The sequence below is a fragment of the Salmo trutta genome, chromosome 7 (assembly GCF_901001165.1).
Source record: "Salmo trutta chromosome 7, fSalTru1.1, whole genome shotgun sequence".
NCBI classification, from domain to species: domain Eukaryota; kingdom Metazoa; phylum Chordata; class Actinopteri; order Salmoniformes; family Salmonidae; genus Salmo; species Salmo trutta.
Window position 1 is genome coordinate 39087220 of NC_042963.1, and position 21371 is coordinate 39108590.

At 43.0% G+C, this 21371-nt stretch overlaps 1 protein-coding gene across 3 annotated transcripts in view; it reads right to left on the bottom strand.

Moving 5' to 3' along the window:
• Positions 1-241: 241 nt before the first annotated feature.
• LOC115197371 (bile acid receptor) overlaps positions 242-21371 on the bottom strand; it is a 35172-nt gene continuing 14042 nt past the window's right edge. For 2 of the 3 annotated variants that reach the window (XM_029758802.1, XM_029758803.1), the window contains exons 4-10: positions 10873-11013; positions 6388-6530; positions 5814-5912; positions 5332-5431; positions 3024-3170; positions 1205-1318; positions 242-917 (exon numbers count right to left, since the gene is read on the bottom strand). In XM_029758802.1, coding sequence (XP_029614662.1) covers positions 679-917; positions 1205-1318; positions 3024-3170; positions 5332-5431; positions 5814-5912; positions 6388-6530; positions 10873-11013 — 983 coding nt within the window. In that variant the 3' untranslated portion in view covers positions 242-678. The remainder of the gene's footprint in view (positions 918-1204; positions 1319-3023; positions 3171-5331; positions 5432-5813; positions 5913-6387; positions 6531-10872; positions 11014-21371) is intronic. The other variant, XM_029758804.1, reaches the window with a different exon arrangement.

The window sequence follows — 21371 nt, forward strand, 5'->3', positions numbered from 1 at the left end:
CAATCTAGTTATGTTGTGAGAAATATTTCAGCAAGTGTAAACATCTGTGGTTCATAACTAGGTTATGAGTTGAGCTTAGTTTGACTACCCAAACTGAAATATTATGGGGCGGTTTCCAAATTAAGCCTGGACTTAAAAGCAATGTCAATGAATATTTTCCACTCAGCGTGCTTACGGGAAACCTGCCCAATGAGTATAAATACAGTTAAAGGACAATAACATGAATACAGTAAACAAAGTCTATGAGTCAAAATATGTTTAATGAGTGATTAAAACATGAATTGTCAATGCTAGGGGTGTTATCACATTGCTTTCTCCAAAACCTGGCAAATGTGACAATATAAGTCCATTATCCCGTTGGGAGATCTTTAAATAATGTCTCCAAGTTTCTTTGGCAACAGGTGGTCACATTCAAGTAGTCCATCACAAAAGCTCACAGAACACCTGAGCATAGCCTACACAATATTCCTTCACAACATCTCAAAGCGGTGTTAAGTCCAAAGTCAGAACATCAGAAATGGTAAAATAATCAGCTTCTGAAAAGGTTGCAGCATCTAAAATGGTCAAAGGAGTCACTAAGGTGAAATGTTTGTTTTTCCTCTCCTCTCCCTCATCCACCCATCCATCCACCCATCCATCCACCCATCCATCCATCCATCCATGCAGCCTCTGTACCATTTACTGTACGTCCCAGATCTCGCAGAGGAGGGGTGTGAACTTGTGGTCGCTCATGCGCCAGGAGGTGAGCATCTCAGCATGGTGGTGGTTGAGTGTCCTCAGCTCAGTCAGACGGCCCAGGAGACGGGCAAAGTGCTGGGGCTCCAGCGGGTGCTGCATGGCACAGAACCTCCTGAGCACCTCCAACATGGGCTCCTGCAGCCTCTCCACCGCCTGCTGGCCCTTCACGTACGGCCGGTCTGTAGAGGAGATGAAAGGGAAGTTCAATATTTTACAACTAAACGATAGATCGTTTCTCACCCTGAAAGTAGTCTATGGAGAAGGAGAAACTGTATTTCATGGTTCGGTTTACAAACTTCAAATAACTTTAGCCATCGATAGCTAAGAAGGAGCGATAGGGGTATTCGACACATTTAAAAAAAGGCCCAATCACCTTTCAGTAAGGTCAAACCAAATAATCAAGTTGATTTTTGTTGATTTGACCATGACATTTTAACTTGTGCCACATGCCCAGGTGGCAGCTCACCTGGTGACAGGATGGTAATGGCGGTGAGGAGGGCGTGTTCTTCCTGCATCATCTGAAGTTCCCCGATGCTTTTATAGAAGGTGAACATGGGTGTAATAAACTCCTCTGATATGCCTGGAAAACATGTGGAGGTGCATGATCAATACACAACCACTGGATGGCAGTGGTGTCCATCTATGCAGTATAGATCACAGGGGAATGTGTTCAAACATTGTTCAACATATAAGTATAGATGATATACTGATTTCTAGTATAATTCCCATAACGTCCCACTGTAATGAACCAAAATATGTGATATAAAATTAGAGGTAGTATACCATTTGAGGATACCATTGGACTTTTCCGGATTTCCATTAAAAAAATCCAGCGAGCAGGACAACCCCCACCTCCACCACTACTACCACCAAAACCATTTTAGAAATCCACCCAATCCAGTCAGTCAAATCACAGAGCCATAAGCCTTCAGAAATGCCAGGAGCGCACAAAGAGGGAGAGAGGGGGACAATAGAGCTCTCGATGTTTAGATAAAGAACAATAGCCTCTTTAGACATCTCTCTCTTTCCCCTCAGACTGGCCTTTAGCTTGAATGTCTCTCAACTAATCCATTCACTCAGGACCTGCACCAAGAGATGTAATGACGCACACATAGCAGCCATCTCTACCACTCTATATTCAACTGTCCAACCAGGGGTATCAAAGTGACAGCTCAGATATGACTGCATATTACAGCAATACAGTAGGCTTTAGATATCAAGGCAGCCAGACTGCTGCACTCTTTAAAAAAGTGAGTTTCATAAATAAAGATGCGGACATAAATTTAGTTAGGGATTACACTGAAGATTTCCTAACAAAAACAAAAGGTCCAATCATCGATTCACAAATATGGGCTTCTCTATTAAAATACATTATTGTAATACCTCAGTTAGCAACCTGGTTTCAGTGAGAAAACTGGTTTCAATGATGTCATTTCAACCAGCTTTGCCCGCTGGGGTAATGTGTTGTCTTGTGTACTGTACACACAAATCAGAATATCAAAGCCAGATCCTCTCGTTTGATGTGTTATGACCAGTACAATTAATTGGATGTTTAGTGAATTATTCATGCCACCTTACACCACACTGCCATCCGATACCCAACACTACCAGCATTTATGGACGATAAATCATGTGCATAGTTCTAACTGATCCAGTCTAGCTAGCACCTGAAGACAGCCCTATTTTACCACCCTACCTGGCACATTGCCCATATACGCTCACAATGGAATGAAATGCTATCCGGTAGGCAGGGGTCCGTTTACCCGGGTAACCCACACCTGGCCAAGGATCAACAGGTCAGTACACTGCTAGGCTGCCAGTCTCCTCGTCAACTAGATCGTCAGATAAAGCAGTCATATCCATTATTCACACCAGACCTGTGTGTGTGTGTGTGTGTGTGTGTGTGTGTGTGTGTGTGTGTGTGTGTGTGTGTGTGTGTGTGTGTGTGTGTGTGTGTGTGTGTGTGTGTGTGTGTGTCTGTGTGTGTGTGTGTGTGTGTGTGTGTATGTGTGTGTGTGTGTGTGGTGGATGAAAGGCCGGATGCCTATCAATGTCATGAATGTTTCATGCCAACCATGGATTGTGGTAAAAATTTGTTTGACATGTTAAGGTGATGTTCATGTTGATGAATGAGCTGAAGATGTTTTCGAGGATCATGATACTGATGATAATGATAATGATAACCTCCATTTAGTTCTAATAGCAGTAGTAGACTTGTGGATGGATATTGGAGTATTGTTGTAGTATTTTCACTTGTATGCGCCAGTTTCCCAGTATGAACGCACCACTCTTGCGTATCCTGTCCTCCAACACCTCTGTGTGTCCATGAGGTTGCTTCCTGGTAAACACCTGTGCTGAGCGCAGGAACATGGCCTCCACTGCCGAGCCCTTCAACAGTGCTATCTGATCCTCATGGTCCAGGGCTGAGAAACCTGCACACATGCACCCACCCACACACAAATGCACACAGACACACACGTACACAGACACACACACACAGTCAGGGGAGGCTATTGCAGGGAGGAAGGCGAGAATGGACCTCCTCTATGGTTTGTGAGAAATTAAAAATAATGAACCGTAAAAAATCCTCTTTGTAAATAAAACTATGCTAAATAAACTCACTCAGTAGATGCCTCAACAACAGAAAGAGACTAGTTAAGGAAGACCTTTCCATTTCAATGTAATATAACAGAGGTGGTTTGGTAAACAACGCTTGTGTGATGAGTTACACTGCCTGAGACCTTCCTTGTCTTGCTAAGTTTATTGAGTCCTTGGTAAATGTCTAACTTTGTTTATTGTTTATCTGAGAAATGTATTTTGAATGTAAACTAATCAGGGTTTAGGCCTGGGCACAGCCTAACCCGACGACACTGGGCCAATTGTGCGCTGCCATATGGGACTCCCAATCACGGCCGGAAGTGATACAGCCTGGAATCGAACAAGGGACTGTAGTGACACCTCTTGCACTGAGATGCAGTGCCTTAGACCGCTGCGCCACTTCGGGGTTGTTAATGATCTTGTCAATGCTTTAGACACTAAAATGAAATGTGCTGCTTTGCTTGTGGACCTGTCAAAATCTTTTGATACTGTTGATCGTGCTATTTTATTGAATAAGTTGTCCTCGATAGGCCTGAGCTCTGACTCCTGTTCATGGTTTAATGATTATCTTAGTGAAAGAACTCAAGCCATCATGATTGATGGGTTAAGTCTGAATTTCTTGAAGTGCATAAAGGTGTACCACAGGGGTCGATTTTGGGACCTGTTCTCTTCCCTATTTATATAAACACCACTGGTCAACCTGTTAAAAATGGTAAACTTCATCTATCTGCGGCTGGTACTATTTTGTACGCTATTGCCCCGGCTGTTGATCTGGCTGTGTCAAAACTACAGTCAGATTTTATAGCTATGCAGGAATCCCTTGCTGATTGAAAACTTAATACGGACAAAAGGAACTACATGTTGTTTTTAAACTCTCGTAAGAATGTTTCAGATGAACTACATTAGATGGTTCTCCAATTGAACGTGTTCCCACATATAAATACTTAGGCATTTGGATTGATATGGATTTGACGTTTAAAAAACATTTAGATGAACTGGTTAAGAAGCTAAGATTTAAAGTTGGCTTTTCTACAGAAACAGATGGTGCATTTCTCTAAGCAATAGGAAGTAGATTATTCAGTCAACCTTTTAATGTGTTCTTGATTATGGTGATATTATTTATTATAGAGCAGCTGCTACTACTCTTAAACCTTCGGATGCCATCTACCATAGTGACCTTTGTTTTGTTACAGGTGACAGTTTTGATACTCAGCACTGCATCCTGTGTCAGAAGGTTGGCTGGACTTCACTAAAGACCCATTGATCTTTACATTACTCCCTTTCTGTTTACAAGGCCCGCCTTCATAAACGTCCTTCTTATTTAACTTTGCTGTTGAAGTATAGACACCTGAGTTGCGTAACCCGTTCACAGGATTGGTTAACTCTTGAGGTTACTAGGGTCTCCACCGAGCTAGGTAACTCTGCTTTTATTTAATGCACCGTATTGATGGAACAGAATTCGAAATGCATTTCAACTTAATGTTGTGGTGCTGTTCAGGCAGTTTAAAGTATTGATTGGGGACTTATTTGTGGAGGAATGTAACTGTTTTTCTGGGTGATTTGGGATGTTTTATTTGTGCTTCCCATGACTGTGTTTTTGTATTTTAATGTGTATATATGTATATTTTGTGTAAAATGTGTATTTTTGTGTTGTATTGTGCAGGGCACATTTGAAAAATAGACCTAGGTCTCATATGTCTTCCCTGGTCAAATAAAGGTAAGTTAAAAACAACAAAAAATTCAGTCTTGAATTAGACTGATGACCGATGTCAACACCCGCTCGGTCCTATTATGTTAAGTCATACAAGCTATTTGTTGCTATGATGATGCCAAGGAGCCGATTAGACTATAACTATGGAGTACCAATGTACAAAAGGCCAGAGGTTGACTGATAATCGATGTCGACTGATAATCCATGGGAGTAATCTATTTATAGAAACCTTTTATGTATTGAACATATTGGCATGATCATCACAGCCTAATAGATGTCCAGACCTGGAATATTTTTGGTAAACTCCACCAGCACTTGAACATGACTGGTGGCCATCTCTGTCAAAAGAAGGAAGTTCTCTTCTGCATTGAACTGCTCTTGTAGCTGGAGAAACAACAAGGGCACACAAAAGGGAGATAATTACAGAATGTGTGTGGAGTGACACTGCTGGCTGATAAGGAGTTTTATGTAACTTCATCTACGACTTGAGGGAAAAAACTGTCTGACTTCTACTTGGATAGAGAGCATGTAGTGTAAGTCATATCTATTCTGGGATATGTTACAAGGGTATCTTACTGTCTTCGATGAACTATAAATATGTCTGATTTGTAAAAGCATACACTATGGCTTGGTGAAAAACACACCCCATTGGGCACATGCTGGTTAAATCAACGTTGTTTCCACGTCACAACATGGAATAGACATTGGATTGACATCTGTGCCCAGTGGGACAGAATTTGCTAGAATTGTAGGAGATATCACGTACCAGTTTTTTGGCCATGTCTTGAGGAATTCGATGTTTCTGATAAGCTTCTACGATGAAGCTCAAGAGAGCCTGCTGCTCTTGACTGAGTTCAAGCTTCTCCTGAAATAAAACCATTAGCTATCCGTTTTGAATCTCTTCTGTGTAATACTAGGGCTATTTATGAGTCATACTTTGTGACGTGGCAGTCTTAGCTGTGAGTAATACAATCCCTTGGTGGCAACAGGACTTTAGACATGTTTAAATATTCACTTTAACACTGGGCTTATGGGGATCACAGACAACTGCAGCTGAGGAACCTTTTCTTCCCTCATTTTCATGTAATTCCCATGTGCAGTAATCAGTGTAGGGCATTTATATTTAGATAAAGACAGGTAGACAGCCAAAGAAAAAAACTATTATAACTATTATTTTTACAAAGAAATGTATTTCAGGAAAAAGTTAGTTTTGCTGAGTCTATAAACATCTAAAATAATTTTGTTGATAGTATTTAGATTCCTCAATTGTGAATCACTGACATGTCTCCCATTTTGAAGAGCAAAAAAACATTCTAAAGAGTAAAAGGGGGAGAGTTTACCTTTGACAGTTTGGTGGTGGAGGTGACCTGTTTGGTGTCTCCGTTGTCTCCCCCCTCTGTCTCGTCCCCGGTGGACTGTCCTGGTGAGACCTTGGCTTTTTTCCTCAGCCTTTTAGATTTACACTGGATCTCTGTCAGCAGACCTGTGGGCATTGATGATGGGTTCAAGCACAAAGTGCTGAAGGAGAATTTCACCCTTACTTCTTCAATAATTATTATCGTTGTGAATGCCACTGTAGTTTGATATTTTATTCAAGTGGCTTCATAGTATAGCTATGGGTTTGAGAAAATTATTGAGAACGTTTTGAACAATGATTTTCACCTAAGGTAAGCAGTTAGCACAGATATAAAGTTCAGATAATTAGGGAATTATTTTCGATGACTGGGGATTTCTCCATTATTACAAATTATATCAGTGTGATATTATTAAAAATTATACAACCCCTGTATTTAATGTAGGGAGTATGTCAATGTTACTCCTTTCAGTAAAGTTCTGACAACCAGGGAAAAATCTATGATCAGTGTTTCCTTTGAATGAAAACCTTCAGAATTGGCTCTTTTAACATTGAGACCAAAGGAGACTGCCGAGAACAGGCGATGATTGCCATCCAGGCCTGCCTAACAAATAGCTTTGGGAGTCATCGGGGGGAGCACTGTAGCGCCAACAGACAGGGCTGTTGAATGCCTGCTACCTGCAATATTCTTCCCAACTTCCTACAACATTTATGAGCAACATGAGCCCAACTCCTTCCTCCTGCTCTCCTGACTCCCCCCACCTCTCTCTCCCTCTCTCCCTCCCTCCCTCTCTCTCTCTCTCTCTCTCTCCCTCCCTCCCTCCCTCCCTCCCTCCCTCCCTCCCATCTTTCAACCTTTCAACCCGGGCGCCGAAGACGTGGATATCGATTAAGGCAGCCCCCCCCGCACCTCTCTGATTCAGAGGGGTGGGGTTAAATGCGGAAGACATTTCAGTTGAAGGAATTCAGTTATACAACTGACTAGGTTTCCCCCTTTCCCTTTCCCTTTCCACAGTCTTTCCTTTAAGAGCAACAATGGTGAGACCTTTCTATTGTGAGAGGTATGACACACTTTCCCTCGGTGGAATTCAAAGCAGTCGTGTCAGAATCCACAAAGACAGTTCTCTGCTTGATCTGAGACTGCCTCCAGTGCATTGAAAGAACAGTATGATACTATCACACAGTCTTATGAAGAGATAGTCAGGGGTCAGGCTTACAGCTAGACACATGTCCATCACAGCAAGACACACGTCAATCACAGCTAGACATGTCAATCAGAATCAAATACTGAGAGAAAGATAGCTCTGTTTTAATCATGTTGATCCTAAACTGATCAAAAGTAAATGGATATATGAATGGTAAAATGCAATACTATTGAAGAAATCCAAGATAATAAAAAATAATAAAAAATCATTAGTTGACTGCAAATTGACCGCAAGTAGCCCAAAGAGATAGAATATTTGCCTAAAACATAATAATTTCAAACCTTGCTTAAATTTGCATATACGATCACATATATCTCTCTATATTCTCTACAGGATCAGTGTCCCACCCATGGTGAGCTAACGTGCGCTAATGTGACATATATCTTTCTATATCTCTTTATTATGCATGGGAATACTTTGGAACAGGTTTCCAAAATTATAATCACTTGGAGCTGATTTGCTGGTGTTTTTACAGTCTTTTATGTCCAACACAATTATTATTATTTTTTTAATTTGAAAAACAATTGCCCAATAATTTGGGGGTCCAATAAATTCGGCCCGCGATCTGCCAGTTGGGGAACCCTGCTCTAGCGGGAAAGAGCAGGTGCACTTATTCTTAAAGGAGGTGCCCTTAGATATGTCTGTGCTTCAGTTGAATTAAAACAAAGGGTTTGAATATGAATTTTTGTACGGGCAGGTAATACCGTATAGTATGTGCATCAAGTAACAAGTACCATGAGTTAATAAAATCTACAATATAGTCTCTCAAGTAATAAATGCACATAGTAGTATATCAAAGAGATGGTGTTATCACCAAATTCATTTCCTGATGTTAGCAAGATATTCTGTTGCACATAAGAAATAGCAATATGGTTAGTCACGCAGTACACTCTTAGAAAATTATTTAAATCATTTTCTATCTACAACTTCAAAGAGTTATTCGGCTGTTCCCATAGGAGAACACTTTGAAGAGCACTTTTCGGTTCCAGGTAGAACCTTTTTGGGTTCCATATTAAACCCTTTCCACGGAGGGTTCTACATAGAACCCAAAAAGGGTTCTACCTGGAACCAAAAAGGGTTCTTCTATGGGGACAGCCGAAAGAAGCCTTTTGTAAACTTTTTTTTCTAAGAGTGTAGGATATCCATGCATCTGCAACTCAGTGGCATGTATTCATGGATGTCAAGGGAAGCCAGGCTTTTAAATAATAATAATAATTTACCTTTCGACTCTCTCTCTCTCTCTCTCTCTCTCTCTCTCTCTCTCTCTCTCACTCTCTCTCTGTGGTTTTATCATTTTCCGTCAATTCACAAGTGGCTGAATCCCACCGGAGAAATAATCTGAGCGAGGGAACCAGCGCCCCTCTGTCTCAGTATGTGTAGCCCATGTATCTGACGCTGTCTGGACCAAAACAGTATGATATGTTGCAGCTGGAGCATTTGATTGATTGATGCCAGCAAGCTTTTGGCCTCCCTTGATAATGTTTTTATAAAATAATTAGCCAATCAGCGTTGAGCTCACTCACTACCGAGTTCCAATCTGCCTCTGGAAGCAATGTCAGCACAATAACTGTTCGTCGGGAGCTTCATGAAATAGGCTTCCATGGCCGAGCAGCCGCACACAAGCCAAAGATCACCATGCGCAATGCCAAGCGTCGGCCGGAGTGGTGTAAAGCTCGCCACAATTGGACTCCGGAGTAGTGGAAATGGTTCTCTGGAGTGATTAATCACGTTCCACCATCTGGCAGTCCGACGGATGGATCTGGGTTTGGCGGATGCAAGGAGAACGCTATCTGCACCAATGCATAGTGCCAACTGTAAAGTTTGGTGGAGGAGGAATAATGGTCTGGGGCTGTTTTTCATGGTTCGGGCTAGGCCCCTTAGTTCCAATGCAGGGAATTCTTAACGCTACAGCATACAATGACATTCTAGACGATTCTGTGCTTCCAACATTGTGGCAACAGTTTGGGGAAGGCCCTTTCCTGTTTTAGCATTACAATGCCCCCGTGCACAAAGCAAGGTCCATACAGAAATGGTTTGTCAAGATTGGTGTGGAAGAACTTGACTGGCCTGCACAGATCCCTGACCTCAAACCCATCGAACACCTTGGGTTGAATTGGAACTCCATCCAGCGCTCGAAGTTGCCAGTCTACTAACCACTGGTCCTGGCAACCATCATTACGCACACCTGCTCCCCATCATTACGCACACCTGCTCCCCATCATTACGCACACCTGGTCCCCATCATTATGCACAACTGTTCCCCATCATTATGCACACCTGCTCACCATCATTACGCACACCTGCTCCCCATCATTACGCACACCTACTCCCCATCATTACGCACACCTGGTCTCCATCATTATGCACAACTGTTCCCCATCATTACGCACACCTGCTCCCCATCATTACGCACACCTGCTCCCCATCATTATGCACAACTTCCCCATCATTACGCACACCTGCTCCCTATCATTACGCACACCTGGACTTCATTACCTTCCCTTTATTTAGCCCTCAGTAGCCTCAGTCATCAGGCAGTATTGGTTTGTTTTCATTCACGGTCTGTACGCTTCTCATGTTTAGTTTATCGGCATTCTTCATTATTATACTCACCTTCTGCACCTGCTTCCTGACTCCCAGCATTTACGTGACAATGTCTAAGAAGAAAAGGTGCTGAAATAGGCAGTGCTCCTGTTCTCTTAGTGCTGACTTGCAGTAACTCCTTGTTTATAAATCAGTAGTTGTTTAATAAACTGTGAAAAACATTAACTTGCATGAAATATTTGCTTTGTGGACTTCACCGGACAGATGTTGCTCTCCGGTTCTGTGATGAAACAAACGTATGTGTAGTTTAATTTATTCTGCCACTGTGTGACTGTTGTCTTTTTGTTGTCATGGCCTTATTATATCATGGTGGCATATGAATGAATGGGTTATAAAGCATACAAGGCAATTATCACAACATAGGTTGTAATATGGATTTTTTTACTGGCTTGGCTTGGCTTCCTCAGTGGTTTTACCCACACACTGCTACTGCTGCATCTACATGGATTCTGGAGTAAAGACCATCAAGAGTGAATAAGCATGTCATTGACTTTCTTGTAAAATGTACTGTACATCTTTCATGAATGATGGTTTATGGTTTGTTTTGACTATTAGTCCCTTTCCTTATTCATTGTACCAGTACTTCACAGTCTGTACCATTAAGAGTGGCATCATGGGTACAGTATCATGGAGAACAGCTGTTGGCGGGGACTGATACTCACACTCTGCCAGCATGCCCATCTCTTTGCACTTCCGGAGACGACACTCCTGGCACTTCCTCCGCATGTACATGTCCATCTCACAGGTCCCTCCATTCTTGCACTTGTACACAGCTTTCTTGGTGATGCTCCGTCTGAAGAAGCCTGAAGGCAGCGATCAACACAATTACCCAGTGACCTCAGTCTTTGGTCATATGATGAAATACTATTGATATTATGTACTGTAAAGGTGGAGTGTCCTTGAAACTGATTAGCGCAATAGAAATATTGGAATAAACCTGATAGACTTGCCCTACAAATACTATGACACGATACAGGTACACGGTCACCCATAAATTACACCTTTAATGGAATGATGGCATTGGATTTTTGGTTGATCTATACAATCTGCCCTTTGCCTTGACATATGCCCAAGTGGTGCTTCAAACCATTAACATTAACCCCTTTCAACAGTGTAACTCATAGTTCTAACAGGTAATTAGACATTCAAGTGCAGGGTGATGAGTACAATGACATGCATTAACATTGCTTAGCTCCGGTTCCCTCCGCCATTATACAGATGAAAGCTGACAGGGAACCCTATCCGGAGGGTGAACCAACCAACGAGGGACAGTCTAACCTCAAACCTACACTCAGCCATGAGGCAGGACAGCCCAGTGACCACAACCTTGGCATTGTCCACCCCAACAGGGTGGAATTACACTTGCACCCATTCACCTGGGGTTTTACACGAAATAGAATAAAACAATGTTGTCATAAAACAATTAAAGATAGATTGTTAGTTGTGGTTTGTCACTTTGGGTGTGACTGAGCTCGTAATTTGTACATGGTACTGTAAAGTAATGCTTACTCTTGGCACTGTGTGAAGTCCAGAAACAATTCATACATTTTTCCTTATTGATATATATTGATCACCTTCTGAGTGTTTGTCATACCAGTGGAGCTAGGGTGGAAGTAGAAACAAACAGTGGTGAATGGAAAGAGACCTCTGTTAAACAAAACACCAAAAAGTGTTATGACATTTGGCGATAGTCATTAGGACAGAATTTATGCGTCCACTGCAGTCTGTGCACGTCTTGGTGTCGGCCACTCTTTTCTCCCTTCGCAAAATGTCTGTGTTCTAGTCTAACCACATCACATTTTAGAGAATAGGCTATAGTTTACCACCCATTTTCAAGCCCATTCGCTGATTTTCCATAACTCTGACATTTGGTAATGATAGAAAGCGTTGTAATAACCGACAGTTTTCTTGACATTTTGTTTTAATTATTGTGATGGGCTCATGTTTTACCGGTAAGGCATAACCCCACTATTTATTTTGCCGGGACACCAGTACCAGACCGTATCGCCTTACTTGACCCTGCAGTGGAGTAATCTTCAAAAGAACTGAAGAGTAACAGAACCTCATCACCACCAGGTCACCTATTTTCATTCTTGTCCTCTATGAACACAACGCCAGTCGAAAACAACATTCTTATCAACTACAAGTTCTTTTCAATAACACATTTCCTATGAGTCTCTTGTGGGATCAACATCTCTCCCTCCTCATAATTGAATTTCCCCTGTGGAACATCATTACTAAACCAACAAGCCGGAAGGATTAATGAGCCAAATTAGGACTGGAAATGAATTTAGTGCTTCAAGTGTTCAGCTGTTAACAAGACTTTCTTTCACACATGTGCATGTAGAATCACCTCACCAAAAGTGACAGACTTTTAGAAGATGTGAGCCGATCCATAGAGGGCTTTCTCAAATGCTGAATGTTGAACATGCTATTGTTTGGCACTATCTTTGCAGTCAATAGCACTTCAATGTCTACAGGTATGATCTAGATGTAATACTTAACCACTGTTCTTACAAAAAACAATGGTGCTGGATAGCTGCAGTTTTACAGGCACCTGACTAATTTTGCTATTTTGTGTTTTTTTTACACATAATGTTTTTGCCATCGTTTCCTATGACCGAAAAGAGCTTCTCGACATCAGAACAGCAATCACTAACCTCGATTTGGAGGAAGATTTCTACTTCAACGAGTCGACAGCGCAGGACATACTGCTCATCCCGGACCAGGCCCTAATCCCCGAGACTTGGAAGAGAAAAAGATGGCGCAAAAAAAACATGCTCATCGGGTGGACACACTCCTACCATCATGTCATCTGTGCAACTAGAGGCTAAAAATTCTAGATCACCTTTACTCCACACACAAAAATGCATAAAAAGCTCTCCCTCGCCCTCCATTTGGCAAATCTGACCATAACTCTATACCCCTGATTCCTGCTTACAAGCAGAAACTCAAACAGTAAGTACCAGTGACGAGCCCAAGACAGAAGAGGTCAGATGAAGCAGATGCTAAGCTACAGGACTGTTTAGCTAGTACAAACTGGAATATGTTTCAGATTCATCCGATGGCATTGAGGAGTTTACCACATCAGTCACTGGCTTCATTAATAAGTGCATTGACAACGTCGTCCCTAGGATGACTGTACGTACATTTCCCAACCAGAAGCCATGGATTACAGGCAACATCCACACTGAGCTAAAGGCTGGAGCTGACACTTTCAAAGAGCGGGACACTAATCCGGATACTTATAAGAAATCCCACTACACCCTCAGACGAACCATAAAACAGGCAAAGCGTGAATACAGGACTAAGATCGAATCCTACTACGCCCGGGTCTGACGCTCTTCGAATGTGACAGGGTTTACAAACTTTCACAGAGTACAAAGGAAAACCCAGCCTCGAGCTGCCCAGTGACACAAGCCTACCAGACAAGCTAAATGCCTTCTATGCTCGCTTCAAGGCAAGCAACACTGAACCATACATGAGAACACCAGCTTTTCCGGACGACTGTGTGATCACGCTCTCCTTAGCCAACGTGAGTAAGACCTTTAAACAGGTTAACATTCACAAGACGGATTACCAGGACGTGTACTCAGAGCATGCGCTGACCAGCTGGCAAATGTCTTCACTGACATTTTCAACCACTACCTGATCCAGTCTGTAATATCTACATGTTTCAAGCAGACCACCATAGTCCCTGTGCCCAAGAACGCCAAGGTAACCTGTCTAAATGACAATCCCCGTAGCACTAACATCTTTAGTTATGAAATGCTTTGAAAAGCTGGTCATGGCTCACATCAACACCATAATCCTAGAGACCCTGGACCCATTCCAATTCGCATACCACCCCAACAGATCCACAGATGATGCAATCTCTATTGCACTCCACACTGCCCTCTCCTACCTGGACAAAAATAACACCTACACTACCGTTAAAAAGTTTGAGGTCACTCAGAAATGTCCTTGTTTTTTAAAGAAAAGCAAACATTTTTGTCCATTAAAATAATATCAAATTTATCCAAAATACAGTGTAGACATTGTTAATGTTGTAAATGACTATTGTAGCTGGAAACGGAATATCGACCTAAGTGTACAGAGGCCCATTATCAGCAACCATCACTCCTATGTTCCAATGGCACGTTGTGTTAGTTAATCCAAGTTTATCATTTTAAAAGGCTAATTGGTCATTAGAAAACCCTTTTACAATTACATTAGCACAGCTGAAAACTGTTGTTCTGATTAAAGAAGCAATAAAGCTGACCTTCTTTTGACTAGTTGAGTATCTGGAGCAATAGCATTTGTGGGTTTGATTACAGGCTCAAAATGGCCAGAAACAAAGAACTTTCTTCTGAAACTCATCAGTCTATTCTTGTTCTGAGAAATGAAGGCTATTCCATGCGAGAAATTGCCAAGAAACTGAAGATCTCGTAAACTATTCCCTTCACAAAACAGAGCAAACTGGCTCTAACCGGAATAGAAAGAGGAGTGGGAGGCCTCGGTGCACAACTGAGCAAGAGGACAAGTACATTAGAGTGTCTAGTTTGAGAAACAGACGCCTCACAAGTCCTCAACTGGCAGCTTCATTAAATAATACCCGCAAAACACCAGTCTCAATGTCAACAGTGAAGAGGCAACTCCGGGATGCTGGCCTTCTAGGCTGAGTTGCAAAGAAAAAGCCATATCTCAGACTGGCCAATAAAAAGAAAAGATTAAGATGGGCAAAAGAACACAGACACTGGACAGATTATCTCTGCCTAGAAGGCCAGCATCCCGCAGTCGCCTCTTCACTGTTGACATTGAGACTGGTGTTTGCAGGTACTATTTAATGAATCTGCCAGTTAAGGACTAGAGGGGGGGGGGTACTGTCACACCCTGATCTGTTTCACCTGTCTCCGTGATTGTCTCCACCCGCCTCCAGGTGTCGCCCATCTTCCACATAATCCCCTGTGTATTTATTCCTGTGTTCTGTTTGTCTGTTGCCAGTTCGTCTTGCTTGTTCGAGTCAACCAGCGTTTTGTGTCTCAACTCCTGCTTTTCCAGTCCCTCTTTTCTCGCCCTCCTGGTTTTGACCCTTGCCTGTCTTGAATCCAAGCCCGCCTGCCTGACCAGTCTGCCTGCCCCTGACCCTGAGCCTGCCTGCCGTCCGGTACTGTTGCCCCACCTCTGGTTTACTGACCTCTGCCTTCCTTGACCTGTCTATCGCCTGCCCCTGTTGAAATATTAAACTACTGTTTATTCGACTTGGTCTGCATCTGAGTGTTACCTTCATACCTGATAACAGCTCAGCGTTAAACACCATAGTCCCCTCCAAGCTCATCACTAAGTTAAGGACCCTCAAACTGAACACCTCCCTCTGTAACTGGATCCTGGAATCCCTGGCCCTCAACACGGGGGGTCCCTCAGGGGTGTGTGCTTAGTCCTCTCCTGTACTCCCTGTTCACCCACGACTGCATGGCCACAGACAACTCCAACACCATCATTAAGTTTGCTGATGACACAACAGTGGTAGGCCTGATCATCGATGACGATGAGACAGCCTATAGAGAGGATGTCAGAGACCTGGCAGTGTGGTGCCGAGACAACAACCTCCCCCTCAATGTCAACAAGACAAAGGAGCTGATCGTGGACTACAGGAAACAGATGGACTGCAAAGATAGTGCCAAACCCCCAGTCACATCGACAGGCCTGTAGTGGAGCGGGTCGAGAGCTTCAAGTTCCTTGGTGTCCACATCACTAAGTGTCTATCATTATCCACACAGTTGTAAAGAGGGCACGACAATTCCTCTTCCCCTTCAGGAGGCTGAAAAGATTTGGCATGGGCCCTCAGGTCCTCAAAATGTTCTACAACTGCACCCTTGATAGCATCTTGACTGGCTGCATCACCGCTTGGTATGGCACCGTCTTGGCATCCGATCGCAAGGCACTACAGAGCGTACTGCGTACGGCCCAGTACGTCACTGGGGCCGAGCTGCCTACCATTCAGGTCCTCTAGACCAGGCAGTGTCAGAGGAAGGCTCTAAAAATGTCAAAGACTCCAGCCACCCAAGTCAAAGACTGTTCTGTCTCCTGCCGCACTGCAAGTGGTACCAATACACCAAGTCTGAAACCAACAGGACCCTGATCATCTTCTACCCCCAAGCCATAAGATTGCTAAATAGTTAGTTGCATAGTTAAGCAAATAGCTACCCAGACTATCTGCATTGACCCTTTTTGCGCAAACTTTTTTTGACTCATCACATACTCTACTAATACTGTTTATTATCTATCCTGTTGCCTAGTCACTTTATTGCTAGTTATATGTACAATACCAGTCAAAGGTTTGGACACACCTATACATTGAAGGGTTTTTCTTTATTTGTACTATTTTCTACATTGTAGAATAATAGTGAAGACATCAAAACTATGAAATAACACATATGGAACTATGTAGTAAACAAGAAAGTGTTAAACAAATCAAAATAGATTTTATTTCAGATTCTTCAAAGTATCCACCCTTTGTCTTGGTGACAGCTTTGCACACTCTTGACATTCTCTCAACCATCTTCATGAGGTAGTCACCTGGAATGCATTTCAATTAACAGGTGTGCCTTGTTAAAAGTTCATTTGTGGAATTTCTTTCCTTCTTAATGCAGTTGAGCCAATCAGTTGTGTTGTGTCAAGGTAGGGGTGGTATACAGAAGATAGCCCTATTTGGTAAAAGACCAAGTCCATATTATGGCAAGAACAGCTCAAATAAGCAAAGCAAAATGACAGTACATCATTACTTTAAGACATGAAGGTCAGTCAATGTGCAACATTTCAAGAACATTGAAAGTTTCTTCAAGTGCAGTCGCAAAAACCATCAAGCGCTATGATGAAACTAGGTCTCATGGGGACCGCCACAGGAAAGGAAGACCCAGAGTTACCTCTGCTGCAGAGGATAAGTTCATTAGAGTTAACTGCACCTCAGATTGCAGCCCAAATTAATGCTTCACAGAGTTCAAGTAACAGACACATGTCAACATCAACTGTTCAGAGGAGACTATGTGAATCAGGCCTTCATGGTCGAATTGCTGCAAAGAAACCACTACTAAGGGACACCAATAAGAAGAAGAGACTTGCTTGGGCAAAGACACGCAAGCAATGGAAATTACACTGGTGGAAATCTGTCCTTTTATCTGATGAGTCCAAATTGGAGATTTTTGGTTCCAACTGCTGTGTCTTTGTGAGACGCAGAGTAGGTGAACGGATGATCTCAGCATGTGTGGTTTTCACCATGAAGCATGGAGGAGGAGGTGTGAGGGTGTGGGGGTGCTTTGCTGACACTGTCAGTGATTCATTTGTAATTCAAGGCACAGCATGGCCAGCATGGCTACCACAGCATTCAGCAGCGATATGCCATCCCATCTGGTTTGTGCTTAGTGGGACTATCATTTGTTTTTCAAAAGGACAATGACCCAAAACACACCTCCAGGCTGTTTAAGGGCTATTTGACCAAGAAGGAGAGTGATGGAGTGCTGCATCAGATGACCTGGCCTCCACAATCCCCCGACCTCAACCCAATTGAAATAGTTTGGGATGAGTTGGACCGCAGACTGAAAGAAAAGCAGCTGTCATGACTGTCCTGTGAGGATCTGAATGGGTCAGATCAGCTTTGCAATGGATAACTTCAACCAGACCATTTCTCACCCACAGGGGGGGAAGGAGGGAACTGGTGGGGGTTTGACAACCCAAAGCCTGTTGTAAATCAAGGAGAGAACATCCCACTCCAAATTCACACAGGAATGTTCCTTTGTTTTACAGACATTTTCCAGCTGAAACTCTAACATGTTCTAAAGCGAGTATTGGAACAATATTTCTAACATAGAATGTGGGGAATAGTCAGAGGCAACCCAAAGACCACTAATGTTGTTTGGTTATTATTTTTTGATGTCATTAAAAATGTTATAAAGGAAATACTGTAACTTCAAAAGTATGCACACTATATCTGTGAAGTGTCCATCCTCTTCGTTTTGTATGAAATATGAAACCTGATGAAAGTGTTTTTGTTAAGAGAGGGATGTGATCTTAGAAACTATAAGAGGAAATTTATTCTATAACTTTGTACAAGTAAGTAGTCACCCCCCCCCCTTCAGCCCCCCCTCAGAGAGTGTGTTTCAGCCTCACGAACCCCCCCTTTAGAAGAACTGTATAAAATGATGGGTTAAGAATTAACACATCAGACCAGAGAGACGTGTAGCTGCAGCTCACGTCCAAAGTGGTTCGAACACAATCTCAACACAAGGTAGAGACGTTAACGTCACCTTCCGGACAATCACTGGTATGGCTGATTAGCTGACCAAAGTAAAGTAAAGCAAATTTAAGTGGGACTATTCCACTACTCTTCTTGAATTACCATAGTACGCTACTCTCATCACCCCACTGAGAACCATCGACACACCATCTATCTTCAAAGAATCATCTTTCAGAGCGAGTGGAAGTAGAGTGAGCTCTGTAGTTCTGTTTAGGACTACACGACGGGTCGCTGGATGCCAACGGGTCGCCGCTGCTTCTACACCTGTATTGCTTGCTGTTTGGGGTTTTAGGCTAGATTTCTGAACAGCACTTTGTGACATCAGCTGATGTAAGAAGGGCTTTATAAATACATTTGATTGATTGATTGATGCTGGGCGATGGCAGAGGAGAGCAACAGACGAAGACGGGTGGGGACCCCTTTTGGACAATTAGTGCCTTACAAGCACGCCGCAAAAAAGGCCCAACACCCTTTCCAAGAAGGCCTGGCTCTGACAGAAATTCACGAAAAACCAAGACATTTACACGTAAATACAGTGGGGCAAAAAAGTATTTAGTCAGACACCAATTGTGCAAGTTCTCCCACTTAAAAAGATGAGAGAGGCCTGTAATTTTCATCATAGGTACACGTCAACTATGACAGACAAAATGAGGAAAATAAATCCAGAAAATCACATTGTAGGATTTTTAATGAATTTATTTGCAAATTATGGTGGAAAATAAGTATTTGGTCACCTACAAACAAGCAAGATTTCTGGCTCTCACAGACCTGTAACTTCTTCTTTAAGAGGCTCCTCTGTCCTCCACTCGTTACCTGTATTAATGGCACCTGTTTGAACTTGTTATCAGTATAAAAGACACCTGTCCACAACCTCAAACAGTCACACTCCAAACTCCACTATGGCCAAGACCAAAGAGCTGTCAAAGGACACCAGAAACAAAATTGTAGACCTGCACCAGGCTGGGAAGACTGAATCTGCAATAGGTAAGCAGCTTGGTTTGAAGAAATCAACTGTGGGAGCAATTATTAGGAAATGGAAGACATACAAGACCACTGTTAATCTCCCTCGATCTGGGGCTCCATGCAAGATCTCACCCCGTGGGGTCAAAATGATCACAAGAACGGTGAGCAAAAATCCCAGAACCACACGGGGGGACCTAGTGAATGACCTACAGAGAGCTGGGACCAAAGTAACAAAGCCTACCATCAGTAACACACTACGCCGCCAGGGACTCAAATCCTGCAGTGCCAGACGTGTCCCCCTGCTTAAGCCAGTACATGTCCAGGCCCATCTGAAGTTTGCTAGAGAGCATTTGGATGATCCAGAAGAGGATTGGGAGAATGTCATATGGTCAGATGAAACCAAAATTGAACTTTTTGGTAAAAACTCAACTCGTCATGTTTGGAGGACAAAGAATGCTGAGTTGCATCCAAAGAACACCATACCTACTGTGAAGCATGGGGGTGGAAACATCATGCTTTGGGGCTGTTTTTCTGCAAAGGGACCAGGACGACTGATCCGTGTAAAGGAAAGAATGAATGGGGCCATGTATCGTGAGATTTTGAGTGAAAACCTCCTTCCATCAGCAAGGGCATTGAAGATGAAACGTGGCTGGGTCTTCAGCATGACAATGATCCCAAACACACCGCCCGGGCAACGTAGGAGTGGCTTCGTAAGAAGCATTTCAAGGTCCTGGAGTGGCCTAGCCAGTCTCCAGATCTCAACCCCATAGAAAATCTTTGGAGGGAGTTGAAAGTCCGTGTTGCCCAGCGACAGCCCCCAAACATCACTGCTCTAGAGGAGATCTGCATGGAGGAATGGGCCAAAATACCAGCAACAGTGTGTGAAAACCTTGTGAAGACTTACAGAAAACGTTTGACCTGTGTCATTGCCAACAAAGGGTATATAACAAAGTATTGAGATAAACTTTTGTTATTGTCCAAATACTTATTTTCCACCATAATTTGCAAATAAATTCATTAAAAATCCTACAATGTGATTTTCTGGATATATTTTTTTCTAATTTTGCCTGTCATAGTTGAAGTGTACCTATGATGAAAATTACAGGCCTCTCTCATCTTTTTAAGTGGGAGAACTTGCACAATTGGTGGCTGACTAAATACTTTTTTGCCCCACTGTACATTCATGATTTCTTACTCCAAACGGGTGGCGGTTCATGTGCAAAGTATATGATTCATGTGAGAGTAGTATCTAAATGTAAGTAATATGTCTCTGTCTGTCACGTCCTGACCAGTAGAGGGAGTATTTGTTTTTTATTTTGGTCAGGACGTGGCAGAGGGTATTTGTTTTATGTGGTTCGGGGTGGTGGTTTATTTAGTAGGGTGTTTGATTTAGTGTTTGTGGGAGATTGTTCCATGTATAGCTTATGGCCTTACAGGACTGTTTATTCGTCGTTGTGTTCTTTTGGTGTACATGTTTATTTTGGTTTTTCCTTCTTTCCGTAATAAAAGAAGATGAGTACACATATACCCTCTGCGTTTTGGTCTCAATCCGACGAGAACCGTTACAGAATCTCCCACCAAATAAGGACCAAGCAGCGGAGAAAGGAGCAACGGAGGGACGATCGTGAGAAGTGGACGTGGGAGGAGATTATGGCTGGAGCAGGTCCATGGAGGAAGTGGAGCGAAGACAGGGAACGCTACAGGGGAACACGACTGGCGTTTAAGCCCGAGAGACAGCCCCAATAATTTCTTTGGGGGGGGCACACGGGTAGTTTGGCTGGGCGAGGATTGAGCCTCAGGCCAAATCCCCGTACCTTTTCTGGGCAACCAGTGACTGGACAGGTCCCATGCTTTGGGGTAATGGGTACTGTGGCGAGGCCAAGTATTTTAAGGCCGGAACGCGCAGTACCAGCGCCCCGCATTTTC